General features: G+C 40.1%; 3 protein-coding genes across 5 annotated transcripts; 2 read left to right on the top strand and 1 right to left on the bottom strand.

The window, feature by feature from the left end:
* Window positions 1–185: 185 nt before the first annotated feature.
* pmelb (premelanosome protein b) lies at window positions 186–8,828 on the bottom strand. The gene is made up of 12 exons (XM_068733364.1): window positions 8,771–8,828; window positions 6,733–6,828; window positions 6,288–6,434; window positions 5,597–5,725; window positions 5,061–5,222; window positions 3,704–4,036; window positions 3,265–3,489; window positions 2,102–2,239; window positions 1,908–2,010; window positions 1,612–1,817; window positions 1,439–1,529; window positions 186–452 (listed from the first exon to the last, which is right to left on the bottom strand). Exons 1-12 carry the CDS (start codon window positions 8,826–8,828, stop codon window positions 293–295), a joined length of 1,848 nt encoding a protein of 615 aa, XP_068589465.1. The 3' UTR covers window positions 186–292.
* A 3,128-nt stretch (window positions 8,829–11,956) lies between these two features.
* sarnp (SAP domain containing ribonucleoprotein) lies at window positions 11,957–17,850 on the top strand. The gene is made up of 11 exons (XM_068733517.1): window positions 11,957–12,046; window positions 12,935–13,034; window positions 13,312–13,355; window positions 13,448–13,524; window positions 14,008–14,059; window positions 14,297–14,370; window positions 15,029–15,066; window positions 15,677–15,702; window positions 15,796–15,864; window positions 16,294–16,371; window positions 16,535–17,850. Exons 1-11 carry the CDS (start codon window positions 12,014–12,016, stop codon window positions 16,574–16,576), a joined length of 633 nt encoding a protein of 210 aa, XP_068589618.1. The 5' UTR covers window positions 11,957–12,013; the 3' UTR covers window positions 16,577–17,850.
* Window positions 17,851–19,009: 1,159 nt separating this feature from the next.
* ccnt1 (cyclin T1) lies at window positions 19,010–27,214 on the top strand. Of its 3 annotated transcripts, none has more exons than XM_068733037.1 (9): window positions 19,010–19,186; window positions 19,817–19,898; window positions 19,995–20,123; window positions 22,100–22,160; window positions 22,875–22,937; window positions 23,064–23,109; window positions 23,288–23,451; window positions 23,543–23,613; window positions 23,730–27,214. In XM_068733037.1, exons 1-9 carry the CDS (start codon window positions 19,014–19,016, stop codon window positions 25,005–25,007), a joined length of 2,067 nt encoding a protein of 688 aa, XP_068589138.1. In that variant the 5' UTR covers window positions 19,010–19,013; the 3' UTR covers window positions 25,008–27,214. The 3 variants fall into 3 exon arrangements, with proteins under 3 accessions (XP_068589138.1, XP_068589137.1, XP_068589136.1); XM_068733036.1 differs by having other exon boundaries at window positions 23,055–23,109; XM_068733035.1 differs by having other exon boundaries at window positions 22,875–23,109.
* The last annotated feature ends 181 nt before the right edge of the window (window positions 27,215–27,395 follow it).

The following is a 27,395-nucleotide window of genomic DNA, read 5'->3' as shown; positions in this document are numbered from 1 at the left end:
AATCACAGTGAAACAAAACTGCACAACTGTTTTGAGCAAAGTTTATTGGAAAAACATTAAAATTCAGTTTTGTCCAAATTGAAGTATACATTTTTACTACCAAACGTATAGGTACAAAAGATCAGAGCATGTCTTTAGTATAATTCCGGGAAAACCCAAATATTACACACACACATGAGTTTGTAATTAGAAAATATGTAATAAAAAAAAAAGTACAAAAAAAACATCTCTGGTGCAAAAAACTTGCAAATCATAAGTTTCTTGGTTTTGTATTTGGTGGTGTGAGGCCGGTTTACACCGGTCGGTCCTGCAGCAGAGGGCAGTCGTCCACAGCGCCCCGACTGTTCAGAAGCTTCCAGAACATCGAGGCTCCGGAGGTGGCGTGAGCCCGTCTGTCCTGCCGGTCTGCAGCAATCAGCTCTTCCTTAAGAGGACGGTAGGACTTAAAGCGCCTGTTGAGTGAAGCACACAATCCAAAGTTAATTGAATCGAACTTGCTTTACGGATAAAGCTCGTAAGATTCGATGTTTTTGTCGTCTTCCACATAATCTCCTGAAAAGAAGCCTCGAAAGTCAACAGAATCTTTTATTCAAGCCCTTTCACATTACGCATCCTCATTTGATCCATTGTTATTATTATTACATTATCATTATCATTAAAAAGTGGACAAGGTATTTCCTCAAAGAGCTGGGCATTGTAGTATTTAGCAAATTTGACTCAAACAGGAATCAATAGTTCATTTGTTGGGGACTAGTTTCTGCAGCGGATTAATGCGCACTTTCAGCTCTAGTGATTATTCACTAGTCTTTCTTTAAAATCTTTTCATGGGAATTGTTGACAATAAGACAAATCTAAAATATCACCAAACTAGCAAGGGTAAACTAGATTTTTTTAAATTATCCAACCGAAAAACCCAGCCCAGTGTTGCAAACTCTTTTCCAGTGACAGTAGCTAGCAACAAGCTCCAAAAGTTGCTAAATCGAGCAAGAAAGTCGCCGAATCGACAACACTAACACCTCCAAAGCCACTCCCCAAAAAGTATAATCATGAACTGAAAGATATCTTAATAAACGTAAACAACTAGCATGGCTATTGTTAGTACTCACAGCTGTTAAGCTAGCAGCTCGAGGAAGAGTCCTGTGACGAGCAATGAGTGCGGAGGCAGGCAGGTGACCCGTCCAATCATTACATTTGGGCCGAATGAAATGATTGGACGAGCTTATTACAGTTATGTAATACAGGTAACAGACTTTCTTCTTTTTCTTTTGTCAGAGCATTCGATTCATTAAGTGCTGTCAGGATGTAATGAGAGTTTTGAACGAAAATATCGAAAATGTTTTTGAAGTAGATTACCAACCCTTTCTTTAATTAAAGCAAATACATGAGATTTTGCATTATGTGTGGACAATTGATATCCACAAGTAAAGTCAGTTCTTACCTATAAGAATATGCCACTATTGCTATTGCTAGAACGAGGACCAGGACACCCAGCGCCATGCCGATGGTGCCAGGAGAGGACAGACCTGAACCTGAAACAAGGATCACGCGTTCAGTAAGCAGCAGGAAGCAGAAACGTATACTGGACTGCTGTACGCTGGTTAAGTTGCGTACCTATGTCGACGTTGACTCTGGCACTGGTGACAGCCAAACTGACGTCGTTGGCCAAGGACACGTTGATGCAGTAGACGCCAGAGTCGTTGAAGAAGTGACGCAGCACCAGCTGGCACTCTTTGGAGGGCTCCACCATGTTGCACGCCGTGTGAATCGGCCTCAAGCACTCTGCATCCAGAATCACGCTGCACACCTCTTTTGGAAGGCTGGAGGAAGAAGATGCTGGCGTGAGTCAGAAGAAACAACGGCATGCTTTTAAAGGACAGCGTGACAAAGTGTAGCGCAGGAGCGTTCACCTTCCCTGGCAGGTAACGGTGATATCCAACACATTTCTGTTCGTGTTCGGTGCTGCCATCACAGCATTGTCCATTTGTACGATCTCTACTTTTTCAATGCCCTCTGAAAACAAAGACAAGAGGTCACTGACAGTCATCTCAAAGGTTTTCATCTGACATATTGTTGAAGATATCGCCGATGGAAGGTAACTCACCAAACACTTCGATGCCTGTGCAGAAGGAGCCATAACGATAAATCACGCAGTCGTCGTTGGACGGTGTGTCATCAGCATCCCTCTTAGCAACGACCACCACTGTAGCTTGGCCCGTCAGGGTCACCGTTCGCTTCGCACCTGCACCAAATAACCAGAGCAAGGGAATTAGTTTACTAATAACATATCATTTTTACTACTTGGTATAGTGGTTTGACCGTAGCATTATTACTTAATGCATCTCCTTTAACCAGTGGTGGAAGTAACTAAATACATTTACTCAAGTACTGTACTCATGTCCAATTTTGAAGTATTTGTACTTTAGTGTTTCAGTTTCTGCAACTTTATACTTTTACGCCCTACAATTCAGAGGAAAATATTGTACTTTTTACTCCACTAATTTCATAGCATAAATTCCTTTTCCGATTCAGATTAATAATACAAAATATGATCAACAAAAACATTATAATGTATTTTCATGGATAAAGATAAAAATCTCTTGATCTTTTGGTGAAATTCAAAAGCTACCCCGCAGAAAATAAAGTAAAAAATGTAGCTCCACCTTTACCAGCTGCAACATTAGAGTGATGTACAAATAAATGCATCAATGGTTCTAAATCAATAATATAATATACATCAGAATATACATTCTGAAATGGGCTATTCTGCATAATGAGAGCTTTTACATTTTTTTACATTAAGTATATTTTGATGCTGATACATTTGGACTTTTTTCTACCTCGGCTGGATTTATTAATAACATTTTACATGAGCTATAACTTTTCTTACTGTAACGTGTCCCCTGGTGTGTTTTGAAGGCCCATGAATAAATCAAATTAGATCAGAAAAACTGAGCTGAACACTCTCAGTCAGCATGCAAATCAGAATATAAACGATAAAGCACACTAGAGCATGGCATTTGCATGCGCTCTGCGTGTTTAACACAATGGCAGGGCGTCTTTAAAGATTTACATCACATTTACATTTAAGGAAATCGGCCGATGCTCCTATCTGGCACACCTCGGTCAGCTGGTACCAACTCAGTATTTTTAAATGTCACAGGACACATTTCTGTTGTTGCACACACTACCTCAGGCGGGGATTAAACACGTTATCTTCTAGTAAAATGATTCTCTTAATTGTGTCCAACTATTTAAAGAGCTTACCCGTCCGTGCCTCATTGTCAGCTGGCATGTCATTGACGTGATTGACGGGGGAGGGACTCTTGGCCACTGTGGCTGCTTCCTGGGCCGGCTGACCGTTGGGCGCAGTGGAGGCCTCATCCTCAGCGTTGTCCTCCTCTGTGTCCGAAGATACCATGTTGACAGTCGGACCGGTGGCCTTGGTGGAGACCAGTGTGGAGACAGCAGACGCCTGTGCAGCAGCTTTCACTACACACAGGGAGGACTGTTGAGTTACGCCTGTGTTTCCACAACACATGTGAAGCCGAGATAATATACATGTCTACAAATACTGTGAACGCTGATTCGCTTTTAAGGAAAAATTGGATATTTCAGAAAATATTTGCAACAGCTGAGCAAAGCATAAAGACTGGAAGCAAACCTAAACATGCTACATGTTGTTTGTTTAACACCTGTTCTTTACCTGTGGTGCCCTTGTGAGTAGGTGGACCTGGGGCCTTGGTTGGGATATCAACTGGTGGGTCGCAGGCCTTATCTGGGATGACCGCCTGGATCACCACCTGAGGCTTGAACGAGCCAGAGTTGATGTAGGTGTGAGTGACAGTCAGCTCTCTGGATATCAGGGCGCCGCTGTCGTCCCCAAAGTCCCAGTTGAAGGTGATGTCTGCGTTGCTGAGGTACTGGCTGGGGTCGTGGAGGGTGATGGTGAAGGCAATCGCCCTGTTCTGGATGAAGCGCAAGTCCCCGGCCACGATGTCGTTGACTTGGTCCAGGGAGACAGCGAAGGGGATTTGATCTGAGGAGAACACCAAAAAAATCATGTCAACAAAAGTTTATTTGACTTTTTTTGAGCTGATCTAATGAATTTCTGAGTCATGTTTGAAAAAGCTCAACCTTCTAGTGGAGAAAACCTGATGCAGTGCCATGAAGGCTGTCCCACAAGCTAGGAAACTTTTTACGCTTGGTTATCGTTTAAATAAACGTTTATATTTTGTAGGTTTTAATTTGAGCCGATCTTATTAAGGGTTTTGACTGGATTATCTGCATAGTGTTATTTCTAAGGGTTAACAATCCCTTAAAGGGACTTACATTTTGTTCAAGCAAGTTTGGGGCTTCACCTCAAAGTTGTGTTAATCTATGAATATATAGTTTCATTTCATCAAGTTTTCCTAAATGTACAAAACTCCTCTGTAGTATTTCAGCCGAGATATAGTCGCTTCACAAGTTGTGAAAGTTGATCAAATGTTTTTACTCTTCGTCCAAAAAGAAGAACCAAACATATGTTAACTTTTTTATGATCCCGGTTCAGTTCTTTTGACTCGTTCAAGACAGACTTTTCAGAATAAGAGAGACCTTTATGAAACAGTCCTGTCTGTCGGTGTGAAGCTGTTTCAGTCTGGAGTGTGTGAACTTTATTTCTGCAGCTTTAGTCTGATGCCTGAATGCATTGAGTTCCTAACAAAGTGACTTCTCTCTCTCTCTCTTCTAGAACTTGACTCAAAGTGAAACTGAAAGTAAGAGAAGAGTAAAGGTACAGGTCTATGTATGTGTACCTAGAGGAATTGAGTTATCCCGCCGGGTTCAATTGCTGCCGTGAGCATGTTCGCTCGTTATATAACCACACTGAACAGCGTTGAATAACCGCACATGGATACATCAATATGAACTTTATGTTAAGATTAGGTAATAACCTTTTGTTTGGGAGCTTTCATACAGCCATCCTCTTATCACGGTGCAACCAGGAAGTAGGTGGGGTAACACGTGGGGATGGTGAATTTCTTGCTTTTTTAGCCTTTTTCATAAAGTCCCCTATAACTCACCAGTGATGGAGAACTGAGTGGAGGCATATCCCAGAGGAATGAACTTCTCTTTGCTGCGGTAGTGGTAGATAACAATGTCCATGGTGTAGGAGCCCAGTGGGATGTCATCTGTATCGATGGTCAGGGAGGAAGAGGAGCCGTCTGCCACCTGCCAGTACTGACCTGCAAAACGAGCATCCAGAGTATGAGATACACTGCAAATAACTATACGTTTTATTACTGTATTCATCGAACCACATCAGGTTAAAAACGTTGTGTCTGATGTGTACACTTCACTTTTTATTATGACACTTTGTAGATATAATTGAAGCCTTGTGCTACAGTGTATAAAACGTCTGAATCCCTAAACTGAAAATCGTGGATTGTTTGTTTAAAGGACTTTGTTCTTACATAAAGGACAAATTAGGTTATATAATGAGGTGATATAATCTGATCACATGTTGAGGCTCATACGTAATCCTGGCTCAAGTTTCAGGTCATGGCATTGCGCCTCAAGAAACTCTGTGACCATCAGAAAAGACGACAGCTCCACTCACTCCAGGCTTTCCAGACGAACACGTAGGCTGGCTTCTTGTCCTTCTTAATTGGTGTTCCATCGGGGAAAACAGCTTCCCAGTCTGTGGTCTGAGTTGGGTATACTGGCGCAGACTCGTGGTACTTTGTACCTGTAACAGAAGCAAGAGTGCTGTGACTCGAAGAGACTCTGATAAAGACATTTTATCAGGCAGGCTGGCAGCTGTTTGAGGCTATACTCGGCCACAGCGCAAAGTCTCTGAGCTAAATGCTAATGTCAGTATGCTAGCATGCAGATGTTTGGCAGGAATCATCATGATGTTCACCATCTTTTTTCTATAGCACTAAACACATAGTGCAGCTGCAATTATTTATATTTTAGTATATACTATAATACACACCAACTACATGAGTGTTTTGTAATAAATCCCAAAGAAGTTTGACCCGGTGATGGTGCCAAATGAAAAGTTAGTACATTCATCCTGAGGAGGACGTTGATTGAATGTTTGCACTAATCCATCAAACAGTTGTTGAGACATTTCACCAAATAACACACATGTGCACCACATTTCATGACAACCAGTAGTTGTTGAGATATCTCATTGAGCACAACCGCTATCATGGCTAATGCGTAGCACTAGCATTGTGTGTGTGTGTGTGTGTGTGTGTGTGTGTGTGTGTGTGTGTGTGTGTGTGTGTGTGTGCGTGTGTTACCATTGACTGTGCAGTCTTCGGCCCAAACAACGTCTCCATTAGGCTGCACCTTCTGGTTGTGTGGGAACTCCAAGTCGATGGTGAAAGTCACTTTGGCTCCAGTCAGAGTCGGTGAATCGTTCCCCACATTGAAAGTCACTTTTCCACCTGGACGAAGAAAAACAAGGAAACGCTGAGTAATGGACACAAAATGAAGTCTGTGTCTCCAAATTGGTTTAATGAGCCTCAGATGAAATACATAATTCTGGGTTTTTGTTTCTTCTTTTCTTTTCAGGAGAATCAAGTAATTAGAGGTGTGTAAGAACATGTAATCACAATGTTCCAAGGGATCTTTGTTGCATGTTAATATATTCTATTCTACCAAACTTAACCTTACAGACATATAAAGTAAAGACAATATGAGCATTTGAAAGTGATTATGCCGACAACATTTCATTAGATCTACCTTTCCAGGAGTCTTTGTATCGCGGGTCTCCATCTTTCCAGATTGGGTACATCTTATTGTTCCATGATGGATAACGAGTGAAACGGTTTCTGGGCTCTGAAACATGAAAAAAGGATTATTGAAACCAGAATGTACTGTCCAGCAACACTTTTGAAGGGTCTCAAATTTCCAAATAACTTCCACACTTTTTCCTGGAAAGAACTGCTGAATGATATGAATGAATGATAATCATTTGGGTTGGATTTGCTTCTGCTTTAAGGACCTTCCTGTCTTTAGCTTTAAACGTCCATGGAAATTATTGTGAAGTCACAGACCCCTAAAATAAAATGTTCTCTTCATGTAAGACATATTGACGTATATATTCAGATTTGTTTTACTCTTAAATGCCTTTGAAAGTGAGTAGAAATTGCCCACCAAAGCTGAAATGAGTTTCATTGCCAATGTAAATCTCTCATCCCTTCAATCCCTCTCATGTGAGGCTCAGCTGAGTCACAGCAGGATTTCTACCACAGATTAACATTGTCACACGGCTGAATTTGGATTAAACACGAAAGCAGATAACAGAGCGAATCATCAGCCAAATCAGACTTCTTTTGAACGTGATGATGAATTCAGCCTGTATTATTATTTCACAGTAATCGCTCTCATTTTTCTTTTCTCTTGTGGTTTCACTGTAGTTCTGACTGTAAAATGAGAGTTAATACAATCAATGTGCAGGAGCAGCCGGAAAAATGACTCATTCCTCTGACTTCCTTAAAGTCATGACACTCCATTTTTGAAAATATGATATTTATTCAGGACTTGAAATGTATTTCTTTGTGCTTTAGATGTTTGTATCTGTTCATATTCTCCAGAACAATCTCTTCAGTGCCGGTATGGAGAGGAGGAATTATCAAAATGAACAAAAACTCTTTGAATGCACACCGAATGTGCCTCATGCTTCAAGTCCCTTTTAAAGTTAAGAATAAAAGGATTAAGATAAATCGTCTGTGCTTTGCTTTACAAAGGTCACATTCTGTGTCATTCATGCATGGTTGAATAAGGAGGTCATGGGAAAAAAAATACATGAAACTGGATCTTGGACATCAAAAGACACGCAGTACTTTATTTAGTAGAAAGCTGGGTTTACCTCCATGTAAGGAAAGATAATTATTACATGAAGGTCGCCTCACTGATTGTCACTGTGTGCCAGATAACTGAATACTGTCTTAAAACAAACTGATGTATGAAGATTAAAGAAAGTTCCTACGTCCGTGTGCTGGGACAACTCTGACAAAGAATAATACATCAAAAAGACAAAATTCTGACTTGAAATCTATTTTTGAATGACCTAATTAAAACTCTAACTGTAATATCATGTCATACAAACTCTGTTTATGTTTTGGAAAGCAGTGATGGAACGTAACTGAGTATATTTACCCAAGTACTGTACTTAAGTACACATTTGAGATACTTTCCACAAGTACTTCCGTATCATGCAGCTTTATACAGAGAGAAATAAGGTACTTCTCACTCCACGACATTTATCTGAAATGGTTAGTCACCTGACAAAGTACTTTACAAAACACATGATCATACAAAATATGATGCTCAAACTATCAACAATATGCAAATAGTTGAAATTATCTCCCTCTTGATCAACTTCAACAATAAAATTCTGCTTGCACACAAATGCTTCAGTATTAATAATCCAATAATATAACATATAGTAGTGTGACACCCAATGGGGCCATTTTCCTGAATTGTGAGGAATTTTACTGCATTTTGAATGCAGCACTTTTACTTATAAAGAAGTTTTTTATATTGCAATATCGACACTTTTACTTAAGTAAAGGATCTGAATATCTCCTGCATCAATCACCTTTGGAAGGACTAATAACTGATTATTACTATCTTTACGTCTGTGAGACTCTCAGGTCAAAATCTCCTTTAAATGCCATGAATGATTTATTTCGCTTCTTATCTAGAGACTCCAATAAATAGTCACTCTGAAATAATTTGTTATTTTGAATATAGAAGATGTATTTTCTGTACTTACTTGCCACAGTTTGTGAGGCGACTGCCAGCAACACCAACAGCACCACAGACGTCCACATTGTCAGAGCTCCTCCTCTGTGTGAAATATCCCTTTTGCGAGGACCAGACAACAGGAATCAGGCTTTATAAACTGTGTGATGTTTGACTTCACTCGGATTACTGGTAGAAGAAACGCCTCCTTCCTCACAAAGCCCTGCAGACCTCCTCCAATCAGATTTTAGGGGCGCCTGCACTCGTTTTTTGAACTGTGTGTTTATAGTTAAAAGCGCGTCTCGAGGATTAAAGTTGCAAATACAGTAGAGAAAGGAGCTCCTAATCACATAAGACATGTTGAATTCCACTTTTCTTTTGCATGCATGCATGCAACAGATTGGGTCACAAGACATGCTCGAGTTTGCATAAACCGATCAAAAGAAATAACAAATAAACATCCTGACAAAGCTGCGCTTAGTGATATCAACACAGTTAGCGGTTGCATATATTCTGCTTAATATTTTCAGTTTATGTCACTGCAGCATTTCACAGGTGCAGTGACTTTAGAGATACACAATAAATGATAAACTCATAAAATATGATGCATTGTTATAGATTAAATTACCCAACAGTGATAAAGTAGTTTAAATTAGCTCCAAATAGACCAGCTAAAACATTTAAATGCTGCTTACACATGTGATAACAATATAATAATCTGCATAATCAAGTTGCTTGAGCTGGTAATAGCTCTATACTTTTACTATACGTAACATTTTTTACATGCAAGTATTTGTACAGTGTGCTATTGATGCTTTTACTTTAATAAAAAGCTGAAATATGTCTTCCACAATACACTGTAGTGCAGTTATATATGTGTAAATATGTGTTGTATCATAACATCAATCTTGTGTAATTATTCTTTCTCGTGCAGATTTTTAGGATCCTCACAGTTGACCTGTTTGTATTTTATTTTTTGTAATTGCAAACAGTGTTTCATTAATTAGGCTTTTTAAAGGTCAGTACAATGGATTGTGCTGAAATCATGAGGTTACAGTGTCATGACATTTTTGGGTCTTAGGTGACAATTCCACAAATCACGTGTTTTCAAATACAATATGAATGGTCACCGAAAATCTCTGCTAAAATCACCTGACACATTTTGGGCTGCCCGTCTAATTGTTCCCTATTAAGTGCGGATTTACTCTGAAATTCATGTTGCTGCTGCTGATTTAATCCCTGAACTCTAAAAAGAACTTAAAATTCGTGGAAGTCTTATAAGCTGACATACTTGGATATGACGCCGTGATGAAATATAGTGTCTTGAATATTAAAGTGCAACGGGAAGTTGTTCATTTCTGTGTCATTAGAACAATAGCTCACACAGTCTGCTGAGAGACGCTGTGCTTGGGGGGGGAAAGGGAGGAATGCAGCTTTAATGAGGATTATTGAAGCACTTGTGACTCCCTAAATTCATCCGGCTTTGTCCTTCTACCCCCCGAGAACTATCAAGTGACTTTGTTGAAAGATTATTTGTCTCCATATCATATGTGCCAAACACATACACTGTTTAAACCTCTTTTTTTAAAACAATGTCAGCATTCACACCTAATCCTGTTCAGACCTGTTTCATCACGAACCCTTTAACTCCCTTGAGGCCACAACATACATGTACATGAATTAAAGCATATAACATGACTCAGGTCTGCAGTTGAAAAAGGCTGATGCATCAGAAAATGTGGTGAAAATGAAACCTGGCTGAAGCTTCTAGTGAACCGTTTGATCAGCCTGTGAGGTTGGTCATGGCATACAGAGGGTAGAGAACAAATAAACAGAAATAAGTAGAGTTATGAAGATTGAGACCACGCTCATATCTTCAGGAACACAAACAGGCCTCTGAGGCTTCATCTCCTTCTCGAAATTAGTTTAAAAACTGGAATGATAAACCTACTTAGGCTTTCATTTGTGGATTTTAGGACAACTTTGCTTTTGTTCCACTTGTTTCCTGAATCATTTCGACCCGTGACACACAAAAGCAATGTCCAGTGGGGGCCTCTTGATAGTTCTCTTCAAAACTTCTGAGATGGTTTCATTTCAATAACTGTTTTTGAGTTAAAAAAGTGTCCAATCTTTCACCAATAAATAGATGAACTAGCTGCACCGTGGTCAGCTTATGCTGCTTATTCACTGATGTAGAAATAGTATCATATTGAGATTAGCATGTTGACCACGCTCAATGCATGGTCATTGCACAGACTATATGTACCGAGGCAGCGACATGCAGTTGAGCATCTACCCAGAAGTTGAAAAAGCAGTAAAGTGCAGAATACTGTATGTACATAAACAGTAAGGTGTACATATGAACATGCAAATATATAAACGTGTGAACAGTGTGATAATGTGCAGCCATTACAGTTGATAGCAATAGTGAGACATTAGATACAGAATAAACAGCTGGAGGTATGATAAGGTCTGTACACCAGACAGTAGTATAAAAATAAACATGTATGGTTATGTGGAAGCATACAGTATATAGTACAGGTAAGTGTATAGTGTGGTAGTAGTAAGGGAAGTGTGTAAGTAGTAAATGACTTGTAATGTTTATCCCAGCTATGGAATCGGTTACATGAAATAAAATAAGCCGAGAAGAAAGATATTCAGAGCCTGTGGGATAACAATGGCTCTTGGTTGATAGATGCGTACACATTGTGTATAACTTTGGGTTTGGTATTTCTTAATAACGAAAAGCTCAACATTTGTATGTTAAGAGAATCTGTGTTTACTTTGTATAAAGTGCGATGAGCTGAAACATTTAGATCTTCTAGTTACCTGGAGAAAGCCTGGGAGAGACAAACAAAACGCTCTTTATCAAGATGAACTGTAGATTTGTAGCAGTTCTTCATCAGTGTACAAATCATTTACATACAATCATCATTTCAAATATGATATTTGAAAAATATATGTACTTTATACATGTATACATATACATACTTTACAATGGTGGTGTCTTGATATTTGACATGACACAGAAAATGCAATTAAACTAACTAACTAACTTTACTTACTGTGATGGAATATGTTTTTTAATTGCTGTATTAGTACTTTTATCGCAATTAAATACTTTTAGGTTGAGAAAACCGGCTTATACACTGGCCTGCAGTTCATCCGTCCGGCCACCAAGCGGCGCTGTGAACTACAGCGAGTGAGCGCGGAGGTGTTCAGAAGTAGAGCCGCTCCAGTTTGATTGGAGGAAGTAATACATCAACAAAGAAAGATGGCCGAAGTCATAGAGTTGCAGAAACTGAAGGTTGGTAATGCCGTAAAAACGTATTGATATCTCACAGAAGGTGCTGTTATTAGTAAATATCGTGTTGTAACCGTTGTTAGGTGTGATAAGTTACCGCAGAGCGAAGTTAAAGAGCGGTTTGAAGCGTTAACTGTGTCCGTCGTGAGTGGAGGCTAACAACCGGCGTGTGTTCACGTTGTTCATTCAGACGCGAAGCGAAACGAGTCAACCGTACAAATATACTGTTTAAAAGCTAACGCAGCGGTTAATACGCCGCCGGGGAAGTTCACTTATATTGTAACGTTTAATTAGAACTGTAAATGTTGCCCCCGATGTTAGACGTAAAGTGTCCCGCCATATATGTCGCGGGTCCATTTAAATTAGCTAACTTAACATCGTGTTAGTGTGTGTTTGACCTCCATCGGTCATATCACGTTAATTAATGCTATTCATGTTTATTATCGTATGTTTCTTCGTGTTGTCCAGTTCACGAGCCGTGTGCAAAACCACACGCCTTCTATAAACCTACAATGGCGTGGATGCTAAACCACTTCCTACTCACGAGCAGTGGTGGAAAGTATCACTACAGTTTAGATACTTTTTTATTTTACTCGAGTGTTTCCTTTTTAAGTTTCACTCTGACTCTACTACATTTCAGATAGCAATATTATTTACATTTACATCTGTTACGAGTTACTTTTCAGGTCAATATTTAACATTTACTCTCTTTAAGAGATATTATTCATACTTAAAATATATTAAATAGCTAAAATTCACCAATCCACCACTGTACTCGAGTACTGCGGGTTACAGTGGATGTCCCTACGACCAGTTTTATTTCCACAGCGAGGCCGTTAAATGTTACTTGTTGTAGTAAAAGAGCTGTTTGTGTTCCTCTTGTTGCTTTAGCTTGCTGAGCTGAGGCAGGAGTGTGAGGCCCGAGGTCTGGACACCAAGGGAAACAAAGGAGAGCTCATCGCTCGCCTGCAATCCTATCTGGAGGAGCACGGTGAGACGACAACACATTCATACATTATATATAGATAAAGTATGCGAATGGTTGGATAGACTGTAATCAGAAACGCATGAAATGGATCAGGTTGTGATGAGTCGTGTCTATGTGCAGCTCTGATGTGAGATGCTGTCGGGTCCTGATATGTAGTGAGACCGTGTCTCGTTCGTTGTCCTTTTTTATAGATTTAAAAGCACTGATCTCTCCGTCTGACCCGCTTTCTTTCTGCTCTCTGGTGGTGTAACATTTCTTTCTCCTGTACTCAAAACAACAGAGGAAGATGTGGACGTGGACGACGTGCTGGCAGAGGATACAGAGGTAGTGTGATTGTTGATGCTTTCACTTGCTCTCTCACACCTCATCAGAGCGTTTTGTGAACTAGTGATGGATGCTTCTGTTTTCCTTTTTAGGACTTAGATAAAGTTGAGATCGCCAACGATGTAAAAGAAGAGAAGATTTCCGAGTCTACTGAGGATGAGCATGAGCCGTAAGTTCATTCTCATCTAGTCTACAACAAACAAAAGAAGCATATTTCCCAAAATGTTGCACCTTTCCTTTTGATTTTGGAACGTATTGTTTATCTATGAGCCAAAAATCTGCGTTTATTGAAAAGGCTACTTGAGGCTCCAAAAGCAAGTCGATCCCCATAGACCCTCATGTTAAAATACCAAACCACAGCAGAAATAGACACGTTTACAGCCTGGTACTAAAGCAGTTGTGGTCTCTATAGCTAATCTCCACGTTTATGACAACCATATGGGGGTTTACATTTCATATAACCTACCTGTTGAAATTATGTCAAGGCTTAAAGTTGGGGAATATTTTATGGTGTGGGTGTAGTCTCAGATCACCAGCTGTCTGCTCTGCAGCGTCACCTGAAAACCGCCTCAGAGCCACCAACATAAAGGGTCTTCACTTTTCACCACTAATCAGTTTTGTGGTCATCTCTCTTCTCTATATCTTCTTTCAGACCTGCTGATAAGAAGGTGGTGAAAATAGCTCCTCCATCATCTTCCGGTGAAGTACGTATGACATGTTTGCAAGCGCTACTAATCCAACTAGAAGCCTTCAATCTGCATATTTCAATATTAAAATCAATGTCCTGTGTGTGTAAGTGATATCTTGTGCTTGAGGGTGTAAAACCTTAGAACTGATAATAAAACATGGATTCATTATTCCTTCGCAAACATTGATCAGCAGAACCGACACTTCACCGACAGCTTGTGTCGTGACTCTGAATGTGACCTTTTGTTGAGCAGAGACTACAGAAGAGGGCGGAGCGTTTCAACATTCCTGCAACAGCCGAGAGCAAAAAGGCCATACGTGCCGCAAGGTAAGCCTTAACCAGGATCCTTTTTAAAGGCGCTTCCTGCTTATTGCAGTTTGATTTTTGTAGTTTTGGGTAATGATAACGTTAATTGATCGGACCGGTGTTAAATACAACCTGAAAAGAGCCTCGCATGCAGTAATTGTACAGAAACAAAGCCTTCACAGGGCATCAGTAATGTGTAGTACTGTGAACGATCACTAGCCATCATGGTGTCAACAGAACACTCATTCCCTGACAACCTCTCTTCTATTGAACAGAAATACGCTTGAAAGAAATCAAAACTTTAGCTCCAAAACTTCGCTTTATATTTGTTTTAAAAGATTTAAAGTGACTAAAGTCCAAAGCTTCTCCGGGAAACGTCCAGAACAAATAGAGGAAGTGCAGCACATTCAGTGGCAGAAGAAAAATCTATGCTTTTGTTAAAATGCTACGTGTACATATTCTACAGTATGACCATTTGACTCCTATAACCAGCAGAGTGAACCTGTACACTTACATAAAGCTTTATGTCCTACACATAATACTCCACTGTTATCATTACTTTTAGAGAAATGTTGCCTAAACTGTGAGAATAATAGCCGAGTTGCCATAAACTCGATTTCTACTTAACAGTAAATGTTCTGTATGCCATGTTGAGTTGATTAAGCTCCTTTTTCTTCAGGTTCGGTGAATCCACCGAGAACTCCAATCCCACTCCAGGTCTGTCGTCTTTACTCTTTCACTTAACTGGCTTTCTATCAACGTGTTTTTGAACTGTTTCCTGGGATTTAAAAAGTCTTACTTACCAGGAAGAAATCAGTCTTTGTTCGAGATTTCTCACCATAAGTGAAGTTTGATTTCTGGGCAGCAAGCTAACGGGGCTAATGCAGCTAATGGAACTAAACGCACAGCAGGACTGACGGTTTCTGTTCAGAGGAAGCGTTAAACAGTGAACTGTAGTTTAGTTGCACAGAGATGATTATAATGGAAGCGTATCTGTTACGTGAGATTTGCAACTTAAAAACCCGTCTGATGCGCTTGCTGTGTAGACGGATGCTTGTGGTTTGTTTTCATTTATTCATTCATTCAAACATCACACTTGTGGTCGTTGCAGACGAAGATCTGCTCTCTACTGACTTCACTTTTTTAGTTTTGTCTTTTAAAATTCTCAGAAAATACTAGCATCTCAAATCCCAGCCTCCAAACGCATTAACTTAATAGTGCTTAGTCAGCATGTAGTGTTACTGTGTTTTTCACAAAGTGAGAGGTCTCACTGGTTTGTACCTGCTGCTTCCCGCCACACTGTTTTCATGATCTGTCTCTCAAACAGGTGCCGTTGCGAACAGTAAAGCTCCTGTAAGTGTTGCATCGTTTACTTTACGCATTTCTTAAATCCCTCCGGTTGATGAGACGATATTAATTGAGTTTGTTTGTTTGTGCCTCATGAAGGTGAACGTCGATCAGCTGAAGAAGAGAGCGGAGCGGTTTGGCATCAACGTTTCCTCCGTTTCACAAAAGGTGACTGTGAGCTGTGAGACCACGATCACGTTGATTATGTATCACAATACTGCATGCTTTCTGGTGATTCAACAAGTAAATGGTCTATATATAATAACCACACGGGTTCGTATACTCTTGTGTTAATTAAATACTCGACAGATGAAAAGAATTGAGTATTTTCTCATTTAGTTAAGAACTTAAGTGCAAAATAATCTGAATTTTGTAGAAATTTTTGTTAGTTATTATCAATTTCGACATTATTTTTTATCACAATATCTCGATATATGATTTCATCATAATATGATTCATTGAAGAACGATAAATGATCATATTGTTTTTAACGCCCAGCCCTACTGTGAGCTTCATATTTATATTCTTATGGTGACATTGTTTTTTGGAGTCATAGCTTTGGTTTTAAAATGTTGTTGTTGTTGTTGTTGTTTTCAGATTGAAGAGGATGAGAAGCTGAAGAAGAGAAAGGAGAGATTTGGGGCCTCAGCAGGTCCCGTTTCAGCCGAAGTTGAGGTGTGTGGTGTTTTTTTTTTTTAGCGTTTTTATTATTGTTTAACACAATTGTGGTCATTTCTATTTTTACACTGAAGTTCACTACATGCAAACACACCAGAGGGAATGAGAAAGGAGCGATCGGGTTTTAATGTCGAGGTTTTCTTTTTATCTTTTTCTACAGGCAAAGAAAATGAAGCGTGCTGAAAGATTTGGAAAAGTGTGAATAATGTTTTAGAGGCTATGATTTTTCTTTTTTTTTCTTTTTTGTAAAGCATTTTCATTTCTGCACAGCAGAAATCCCTGAAGACGACACGCGTCACTGATAGGATTCCTGTAAATCAAAGGTATAATTAAATGCAAGGATACATTTGTGAGTTTGTGTCATTAAACGGTTTGGAAAACAAAATGATAAAAAGACGCCCTCAATTATTTACTACGCCTCAACGTCAGTGGATCATGTAAACTAGGAAACCATTTAATACAAACCACCATTTTCTCAGTCCTTAGAGGCCTTCGATCATGTCATTTTGAATTTCCGTTCTTTTTACTTAATTAAGCATTAATTACAGGTGTGTTTACATGTGGCCAGTGTTGACTCGTAGAGGTTTTGTTTCTCCCCCTCTCTACTAAACACACTGTTCACTGCTTTCTCTGAGCTGCAATGAAGTCCATTTATCAAGTCTTTATCCAGCAACCAGTCAAACAGCTTCACAGTAAAAGCCTGTTTGTGAGGGATGATTACTGATTCCTTACAATATACTCTTAAATCATAATGGTGCATTAAATCACTCGAAATTTCACAAAATCAAACCGAAAATGTGAGCAAAAGTTGAAGCAGGGAAAAATGCATTTACTGTGAAGCGGCTGTAGGAAGCGGTGTGACGGTCAGTGCTTGATGAAAGCCGTCTTAAATCTAGACTGGAACGTGTTCGGAGCTTTTATTGTGAGCGTGTTACTTTGAATAGTTGTAGCAAAGCATCGTAAAGACGAGCCGGTCAGAAACCAGTGATTGAGACAACAAATAGAAACTAAACTCAAACTGTATCAACGCCTGCAGTATGCAGGAGCTAAAAACCAAGCCGGTGTCTAAACGTGTCCTCATCATCATCATCATCATCATCATCATGCAACAAGGACAATTTTAACTTTTGGTCGCTGGAAATAGAAAATGTGTAATAGATTCCATCAAAGAATAAAAAAAGTCAATTCTAACAGCAAAATGATCTAGTTTATGGTAGTTCAAAGAGTACAAGGTGAATCCTTTATACTAGTTCAATGTAAGTAATGAAATTAAACAAACCTTTTTCTAAGAATTCATTCAAACATTTTAACTCACTTATTTGTATTGACGATATGTATTTAATTGTACTTTTGATTTTTCAGAAGGCATATTATTTTTGTGTTTTCTCTTTGGAAATCCACGGGTGCACTGCTTCAGTTATCTGTCCATTTTATAACATTTTGTGATTTTAAAATAAATTGTTTTCAACTTTTGGATATCTGCTTCACTTGACTCCTGTTTATTTTTATTTTTTTAAATCTACGGTATGTGTGTCTTTATACCCATGCAAGTGTGATAAATGTCTCATGAATTCATATAAATCTGAAAGTTGTTTCAGTGTCACAATAAAAGTACAAAACAAATGAAAGCTTTTGATTGTATTCATCAACAAAGAAAAGTAGTAGTTTAGGTAATAACTGATGAACTTAGTAGGTTGTTTAATGGGAGTGTTAAGTCATCCTTTCTTAATTTTGTGACTTCATGGTTAAATTTGTATTTGATATTATTATATATTGACATAAGAGAATTATGGCTGGGTTCATGAAAAATTAAAACAAAGGGTTCAGCCAATTAAACAATGTGAATATATTCTTAATTGGATGCTAAAGTGCCGCATGTTTTGAATCTACTGTTACGTTTCATTTATTAACATTTTGCATAGACATCTGTTAGAATTTGACAGTTGAGCTGGACTCTCTGAAGGAGGTCACGGAGAAAAGGATGCTGTCCAAGTTGGTTTGCATCCTGAACAAGGTCCCCCCCCCCCATCCACCGCATGCTGTTAGAGAAGAAGAGCGTCTTCTGGCAAAGACTCATGTCCCCCATGGTGATCCAGCATTCTCTGTTACTCTGGCAAACTGCAATGCATCTTTTTAACAAACTCATTGTGCACACCTTACAGCAATGTGCACGTTGTGTGCATGCAAGGCCATACTTTTTTTTTCACTTTTCACTTTTGGTACTTGTATTTTTGATAATGGTTTCTTTGCTCTATTCGTGTTCAGTGTGGTTTCATTCGTGTAATGCTGCTGTGACATGAGAATTCTCCCCCAGGGATAAATAAATCAAAATCAGCTTGATTGATGAAGTATCTGTACACACAGAAGGAATTTGACTCTGGTTAGTCAATGTACATACACAGAAAAAGACAAACAAAGCTATATATGTGTGTGTATGTATGTATGACCCCTGCTGGTCATTTATAGAATTACATCAACGTTACTACCCAGTGACCTCTGCTGGTCTTTAAGGTAATTACACCAATGGTACTACCCAGTGACCCCTGCTGGTCTTTAAGGGAATTACACCAATGTTACTACCCAGTGTGACGTAGGTTCCTGTGACGCGCAGAAATTTTAAACTATCGTCCTTCTCAGTGATGGCGGCTTCGTTTCGTTCTCTCCCTGCAAGCTGTAATAACAAATGGTACTACACCCGACAACAGATCGACAACAGCCCATCTCGGAGAGCTGGACTTGATCCGGACAAGGAGCTGTCCTACAGACAACAGGCGGCCAACCTGCTGCAGGACATGGGACAGCGGCTCAATGTGTATCTTTTGTCGAGGGACGACTTGCTACCTAGCCAACATTAGCTTGTTAGCTAGCGAAGTTTAGCTTCTCGTGACGCCGGTTGGGCAAAGAGCTACGACTTGTGTTTTGTTATTGTGTTTAGTTCGAAGGCTATTTGGTTGTGTTTTATGTTTCCCACGTGTTTCACGCGGTGGTTAGTTTGTTAGCTGTATCTAAGAGCGGCGTAGTGGGCTAAATAAACCGGAGCCACGAAGGCCTGTGTGGTCTGCAGGCCTTCAGGACGTTAGCATTAGCTTCACCTCTTACTGTGAATGTTCGTGAAGAAAAGACGTAGCTATAGGGGAACAACAATCTTTCGAAACATTGTGTTTTCGTGTGTTTACGTGTTTACATATTTTATCTATTAAGCCAACCCTTTTATTTGTTAAATGAGAGGCTTCCGGCTAAAATCCGAAGCTAGCTATGGCTTCTGTTTGTTTCTGATGTGATATTTAGTTTTAGTAAGTCATGAGCTGAATCAAACCTATTTCAGTCATGACATTTAACATACAGACCAACGATCCCATGTCATGTACAAGATATACAATAATGCAGATGTTGCGATCTGTTAGTACTGTTTGCTACTTTGTCCTTAACTTCCATGTATCAGGTCCCAACTCACAATAAACACAGCCATCGTGTACATGCATCGATTCTACATGGTCCAGTCATTCACCAGATTTCACAGAAATGTAAGTATCGATGTCGCCAGAAGTCCCGCATACAGCTGTCTGTACCTAATGTTCAATCAACTCATGAACTCTTCTTTTTTGTTTTCCCCTCAACAGGTCATTTCTCCTGCAGCACTCTTCCTAGCTGCAAAGGTCGAGGAGCAGCCCCGAAAGCTGGAACATGTTATCAAGGTGGCCCATGCATGCCTCAATCCTCAGGATCCTTCACCAGATGTACGCAGTGATGTAAGTGTTGGGCTGTAGTCAAAATTGCCTGCAATTGTGCTCTTGTCTCCTCCTGAGCTTACCTGATGGGGTAGAGGTTTCATCTCTACAACACTACGGCTTAAAGGGAATGTATTATTTCAGTCAGTAGAATTTGTGAAGATTAATGTTGCTTTATTCATTTGACTGATTATTTTTGCTGTTTTTTTTTCTAATTGCAGCTTCAGTGCTGATGCTGTTATATGGAATGTATTTTGGCAATAAGTTAACCGCTGAGTTTTCTTCTTAATTCTTGGTTTTCACATTGGATTCAAACTGGGTACGATAACTTGACTTGGTGTTTTGTTATGAGCCACTTTAGGTCACTTGAAGCTAGCTACTTGAAGGTGTCCACAATCTACTTTCAAAGCGAATCCCAGAGATTGTGGTATTTTAATGTCTTACATCTTTATCTCAAACTTCACATAATCTCATTGACCAGTGGACCAGCGCTATGTGAACAAACCCGTAGAGTGATGCTGCTAAATAGATGCCTGTGCTGATTGGATGTGGCTCTTCCTTGGGTGGTGTATTGCAAGCAATGCAACATAACTTCTAGCTACCGGCATGGCGGATGTAACCTTATAGGGAGCTGGATTATCGTCACTAGACGTCACAAGAAAATTCAAGAAATAAGTTTGATCCGGCAGGCCAGAGCACGGACTAATCGGTGTCCTGTGAGGAGCTAATGGCAGCTATGGGTGTGGTTTAGTTGTGTGCGTGACGGAGAGGTGACTGTTCGTTCCAAACAACAATGGCGGCTCCTAAAGAGGTGTAGATGCTGCAATAGTATCGGTTATATCAGAGCTGGAAAGTTTTTCTTCATTGAAAGAACGGTACTGAAGGCTTTTCTCGGCGGAAAAGATGTTTATGCTCATCTCCCGACTCGCTTCAGTAAGAGTTTGATTGACAGATGGTGTATCCAATCACTTGCCAAGTATTTTTTTTTTTTTTGAAAGTGCCTGCCTTGTTCCAATCGGTGTCCAATGACGGCTTCTCAGATGGTTCTGTGTAACGAACCATCTCGTGGGTCAGGTGATGGCGGATGAGGAGCTTGTGCCGAAAAAGAACTCCATGTCAGTTGTATAGGAACGCTTTGGTTACGCAGCGTCAGATATTTCCCAAGCCAACGCTGTCTGTAAATATTGTCGAGCAACGGTGGGCTCTTCTAGAGATGACGCAACTTATTCAATCGCCTTAAAAGAAAGAACCCTGAAATAATATGCAGACATCAGCTCATCACACCGAACAAGAACAAAAGCCGTCACCGTTGACTGAAGCTCATGAGCCGTTAAATAAACACGACCGAAGCAGCAGATAACTGAGACGTATTAAGCAAAGGATATGCTGCTGTTCACAATGTTGGATTTCAAATTTCAGATCACAGGTTTGAGCTGCCAGGCTGCAAATATTTTCCCAATGCTGACGTCCAATATTGTTATTTTCACAACTTATTTACCAGTGTGAGGTTTACAGAATATTGTGTTGTTTACATTTTTGCTGAGTATTGTTTTGTGATATTTTTGCTTCTTTGTTTTGAGTGTTATTTTCATGATGTTTTATTTTGGCTTGTGTTGATAAATTTCAGGTTTTAATCGCCTCTTTGAAACCTGATTTAGTGTCTTAAGCAGTAATGCGATGGTGTAAATGGACATTGTGATATTCATTTTTTTTTTTTTTTGGCCGGATCGCCCCCCCCCCACCCCTACCTCAGGTGGTGTTTCTTCTTGATACATGGGTCAAGAAAGCAAAACACAAAAAAAAAATGTATCCAAGTGTCTTTGTAGGTTTTCAGTGAGAGCCAGGTTATGTGATGTTTAGTAGTAAAGCGTATGTACTCACTGTTAAGCTTTTAATCTGTGAGGCTCCGTCAGCTCCACGGGAAAGGTGGGGTTTAATGTGTTTGACAATGGATGGAGGCCTCCCAGTGAGTAACGTGCCTGTCTCCTCAACCTCAGGCCTACCTGCAACAAGCCCAAGACCTGGTCATTCTTGAGAGCATAATACTTCAGACCTTGGGTAAGTTGGGAAAGGAAAAACTGGGTCCCTTGATTTCCCTCCTGGAACACATGTAACTATAAAAAGTAGTGCTAACCTGTTTCACTTTTGTCCACAGAAAGCCCACGTTAGCAGCACAGGACAGAGACATAAACGCTTAATGTTAGCAGCACTCACCCACTGTTGCATTACAGTGTTTCTGCTTTTGTTTCTATTATGTCCATAACTTTTTACATTTCCCCCCCTTTTTTTTCATTTTTTTTTAAAAGCCATTTGTTGTTGAGGACAATGTGAAAAATCTCCTTAACGATGGCTTTTTAGTATGTTTTCTCACTGATTTAATCTTTTCCCATGTTTTCAAGCTTGTAGGCAGTTGAAGAAGATAACTGGTTTTAATTAAATACACCAAATTGTGTTTTTATTTTTTATTTTTTTTGTTAAACAAGACTCAGTGTCACGCAACAAAGTTGGGAATCAAGACGTGTATCGGCATGCCTTTTAATATTTTTTCACATTCATCTGTTTTCATGTCGTCCAGGTTATTATTGGGAGACCCCATCCAAAGTTATATTACAAGTTAATCTCTGCAACACGTAGTTTGGTATAACAGCATTCATTTTCTGGTTTTCAGGGACTTAAATGATTGAAATCTGTGTGGTGCATATGTTAGTTTGACTTCTGCATTTCATTTATCGAGCTTTGTCTCTTTTTGTCCTTTTTTTTTTTTAATTACAGCTTTTGAAATCACCATTGACCATCCTCATACTCATGTTGTCAAGTGCACTCAGCTTGTCAGAGGTGAGCATCAACTCTTCAATTTTGCGAACTTGTGTTTTGTATGTTTTCAGCATGATGGGAAGTGTGCATGCTGCGTTGTTAAATCGCAGGTTTTAAGTGTGTTTTTTTGCTCTATTGTTGTTCCAGCGAGTAAGGATCTGGCTCAAACATCATACTTTATGGCAACTAACAGGTATATTCACTGTTCACTGTAAAATATTAGCTTCTTTTTTGTTATATGATGTTGCAGCATGGCTTCATATATTTTGTGTATTTTGTGTACAATCCTCTAACTCAATATGTCTGCTCTCTTTTCTCTCTCTTCCTTTTTCTGTTTTTTATTGCCTTCTGGGATGTATCCTGCCACGTAGTCTGCACTTGACCACGTTCTGCCTGCAGTATAGTCCGCCGGTTGTGGCCTGTGTGTGCATCCACCTCGCCTGCAAGTGGTCCAACTGGGAGATCCCCGTGTCTACAGACGGCAAACACTGGTGGGAGTATGTTGATCCCACGGTTACCCTCGAGCTGCTGGATGGTATGTGTCTGAAAAGGAACTACAAGTCGTACATCAGTTCTTTGACTTCCTCCAGCTGATCTTGTCTTCACTTCTCCATAACTCTTTTCAGAGCTCACACACGAGTTCCTGCAGATTCTGGAGAAAACACCCAGCCGGTTGAAACGGATTCGCAACTGGAAGGTAGATATTTTGTTTTTTCCATTTCTCCTTTGCGACCAACGGAGACATCCTGCGTTGTGTGGACATTTATCGTTGAATGGCTTTAACCCGCGAGGCTCTGTTTTCTCGTCTCCCAGGCTGGAGGTCAGACGCCAAAAGCCAAGCCAAAAGTTCAGGAGGAGGGCGACCAGAGGGACACCATGATGAGCATGATCTCCATGGCGTCGTCGGAGAGCACCGTGGCAGGCTTGATGAGCCTCTCGGCTCCACCGTCCGGCTCCTCTTCCTCATCCACCGGAGACAAGGACAGGAGTGAACCTGGCAGTGCTGCGACTTGGAGTGGAAAGGGTCAGGCTGGATCTGAGCAGCAGCAGCCCAACAACGAGGTTCACGCTCCAGCTAAGGTGTCGCTGAGTGAGTACCGGGCCAAGAACGCAGACGTCCTGGCTGCCCAGAAGAGGAAGCTGGAGAACATGGAGGCCAGCGTAAAGAGGGACTATGCCAATGCTGCCCAGGCTCTCATTGGTCAGCAGCAGAGGAAGGAGAAGCAGCAGCATCACCAGCAGTCCAGCTCGTCCTCGTCTGACGTGTCCAACCCGTCGCCCATCATTCTGAAAATCCCCCTGGAGAAGGAGAGGCATGAGAGGACATCTCTCAAAATGCGCTTTCCCCTTGCTGGGGGAGGAGGCAGCGGGCACAGTGGCAGCGCCCGAGGTCAGGAACAGGACATCAAAGTTAGAATACGGGTGCCTGAGAAGCAACGGGGGAGCTCAGGAGAGGAGGGCAAGAGCAGGGACAAGCACAGGGAACGGTCTAACCACCACCATCATCACCACCACCACCACCATTCCTCCTCTACCGGCGCTTCACTCTCCTCTTCACACAAACATTCGTCTAGTTCTAGCGGGGCCGTTGGAGGCAGCAAAAAAGTCCCCAGCGACTCGTCTCGAACGAGCTCTTCGTCCTCTTCTGCTTCGCGTAAGAGGACGCACTCCCAAGATCCCACAGCGGCCACTCACCCCACCTCGAAAGTCAGCAAGTCCTCTAGGAATCCCTACCAGCTACCCTCCCTGTCTTCCTCCTCCGGGCAAACTCTGGGACACGGCTCTGACATTCTCCCCGCCCTGGGTCTCCCCCACCACCAAGGGAGCTATCCCCACTCCAAAGGCGAAAAGACGGACACTAATGGACACGGTGCAGCGGGGGGAGCCCAGTCGAACGAGTACCAGGACACTTTTGAAATGCTGAACTCGCTTCTGAGCGCACAGGGGGTCCAGCCGTCCCAGCCGTCCATGTTTAACTACAGATCCCAATATGGGGAGTACCGGTACAGTGGTGGCTCCAGAGGGAACAACCAGAGGCCCCCACCCCTCCCTTCAGAACCGCCTCCCCCAATGCCGCCGCTACCCAAATAGGTTCCTGATCGGAAGACGTATTGTGTACATTGTACTTGACATCCCCAGCATCCATCTTGTTACATAAAGTATTGTATCATGTTTTTTTCTTTTTTCTTTTTTCTTTTAACTCACCCAACATTTTTTTTATAGGTTTCAGTGTGACAGCAGTGAAATGTACCGGTGAGATAAATGAGTATTCGACTTTTTTTGTTTTTACATCTTTTGGGCAATAATGAGTGGCTTTAAAAGCTTACAACATGTGAGGGGAAAAAAAAAATACAGGAAAGTGTAGATAATATTTGTTTGCTCTTCTGTTGAACTCAAATGAAATGTGATAATGGGACCTGGTATTTTTAGCATCACTGTTTCGGAGGAAGTCGTTGTCTTGAAATTATGAGGAAACTAAAAGATTTCCGTCACATACCTGTTAGGTCTTCTTTCCGATTGTCTTTTTATAATGTTTTTATAGTATGTTATTTATTAATTGAATGCTTTTTAAAAAAAACAAAAAAACATAGCCCTCTTTTATACCTTTTTTTTAAGGTTCCCCCTCTTCGTTCTTTAGGGCAGAGGGATATTTCTTCATCCAGACTGTACAGGCTAGTGTAAGTGTGCATGTCTCCAAAGCCATCTTTTCAATATTTATCTTTTTTTTTATTTTTTATTTTTTATTTTTCCCCAAAACAGCCATAACCTAAAAGAAATGTGAGAGCCCATCCCTGGTGTTTTATCTATTTTATTTCTTTCATTATTTGGTAAGCTTGTACAAAGACTGTAAAATGTTGAAAACAAACATGAAATATTTTTTACATTTTGTTATGAAAAATTGCAAAAAAAAGATGTAAATTAAGGAATCTTGTACTTTTTGTTTTTGTTTTTAGATTTTGCGTGTTGCAGTCATTGTTTTAAATGGTTGTAAAATATTCATATTCAGTTCTCTAATTATTACACTAATGGACAAAGTTCATACCAAGGATAATCATCTATGGTTTTATCAAAGGGTTCAAACATATCCACACACTGGTCACAATGAAGGAATTGCCAACAAAAAAAAAAAAATCCCTCTAGAGAAGAAATGTGAGTTTTTAATTCTGTCATGTAATTTAACACATGTTCACCTGGAGGACCAGTCTTTGTATGATCAAATAGGCAGAATGTATAGATATACAACACACAAAGGGTGTTGACCGCAGCGCCCTGAAACTGCCAGAAAGAAAACATGTTTCCTGCTGGTGCTCACCTGCTCTAATTAATTGAATTTATGATGAATTTGTTTTAAAAGATGGCGGAAGAGGTGCTACTTGTTGGCAAGTATCGGGTATCATCTGTACATTTAATTCATACTAAGCTTTATGTGGTTTTGATTGTATAGTATTACTGCTCTTAACCTGCTTTCTTTTATCAGTTCAACTTAAAAAAAAAAACCTAAAAAAACTTCAACGTTCTAGACATACAGGTACATACATGAACAATTACCTCTGTATTTAACCCATCCTAAGCATTTCAGAAGCAGTGGGCTGCTGTAAAGTGGCCAGGGAGCGACTTGGGGCTCAGGGGATCGAACCCTCTACTTCCTGTTTGAAGGATAACCCGCCCGACCTTAGCCTCCCTCAAAAACATTTGTTTTAGACAGTTCACAGTAATGCAGTACAACAAATCATCAGCCATACAATTGTAATATATTTTTGTTCCCATGATTATATGGAAGATAAGCTGAAACGATTACAGCTCTTTGCTCAGGCAGCAGAGGTTTATTGGTTGTAACAGGGAAACGGTAAATGCACTGAATATTTATCTCGGTAGGTAAGCCTACAATGCAAATGACAGTGTTACGTGTATAATGGGTAGGCTATTAGACTAGATGTCCAATATATTGCCATTTTTGAAAATTGTTTTAATTGAACTGGACAAATTTTCAAATTTAAGTATCAACTTTATGTTGTGAGAAATTCATACAAAAAAAAAGGACGCTCATTTCAAAATAAAACCCATATGTGAGAAATAAATGGAAGACACTCATGCAACCTAACAATGCAAAATCCAATAGCTACAGTAAGTTTCATGTTTTTCATGTCTTGGTGTTTTTAGCGACACTCAGGTCTGGAAATGAAACGTTTTGGGATTTTATTTTCTTTTTGTTTTCAGTTAAAACGTTATATGTGAACACTGTTCTTTTTGATAATATGTGGTTGCTTTATTCTCAATTAAAGTCAATAAATATTTTAAGAAAACTCTTGCTGCATTACATGTTTTAAAAAAACTTCACTGGTGCAGTATTGTGGGCGGAGAAGACCCTTTTTTTTTTTTTTTTACTGTTATACCACTTTTGATTGGCAGCTAGATTGGCCAATGAAATAACGTGAGCTCTGACCAATCAGGGCTCTGAGTGGGTGGGCTCATATTGGG

The sequence above is a fragment of the Cebidichthys violaceus genome, unplaced genomic scaffold (genome assembly GCF_023349555.1).
Source record: "Cebidichthys violaceus isolate CVI_PGR_0920_01 unplaced genomic scaffold, fCebVio1.0.p SCAF_6, whole genome shotgun sequence".
Lineage (NCBI taxonomy): Eukaryota > Metazoa > Chordata > Actinopteri > Perciformes > Stichaeidae > Cebidichthys > Cebidichthys violaceus.
The sequence above is the reverse complement of the archived record's forward strand: the minus strand, read 5'-3'. Positions and strand labels throughout refer to the sequence as shown.

What these genes read in the sequence shown, in the direction of transcription:
- pmelb (XM_068733364.1), bottom strand. Translation starts at nt 8,828, where the DNA reads ATGTGGACGTCTGTGGTGCTGTTGGTGTTGCTGGCAGTCGCCTCACAA. An exon ending in CGCCTCACAAACTGTGGCAA is followed by an intron (nt 6,829 to 8,770) that starts GTAAGTACAGAA and finishes TTCATGTTTCAG; the next exon opens with AGCCCAGAAACCGTTTCACT. An exon ending in CAGAGTCAACGTCGACATAG is followed by an intron (nt 1,530 to 1,611) that starts GTACGCAACTTA and finishes TCCTTGTTTCAG; the next exon opens with GTTCAGGTCTGTCCTCTCCT.
- sarnp (XM_068733517.1), top strand. Translation starts at nt 12,014, where the DNA reads ATGGCCGAAGTCATAGAGTTGCAGAAACTGAAG. An exon ending in ATCCTATCTGGAGGAGCACG is followed by an intron (nt 13,035 to 13,311) that starts GTGAGACGACAA and finishes TCAAAACAACAG; the next exon opens with AGGAAGATGTGGACGTGGAC. An exon ending in TTGCGAACAGTAAAGCTCCT is followed by an intron (nt 15,703 to 15,795) that starts GTAAGTGTTGCA and finishes TGCCTCATGAAG; the next exon opens with GTGAACGTCGATCAGCTGAA.
- ccnt1 (XM_068733035.1), top strand. Translation starts at nt 19,014, where the DNA reads ATGGCGGCTTCGTTTCGTTCTCTCCCTGCAAGCTGTAATAACAAATGG. An exon ending in TCACCAGATTTCACAGAAAT is followed by an intron (nt 19,899 to 19,994) that starts GTAAGTATCGAT and finishes TCCCCTCAACAG; the next exon opens with GTCATTTCTCCTGCAGCACT. An exon ending in AACGGATTCGCAACTGGAAG is followed by an intron (nt 23,614 to 23,729) that starts GTAGATATTTTG and finishes CTCGTCTCCCAG; the next exon opens with GCTGGAGGTCAGACGCCAAA.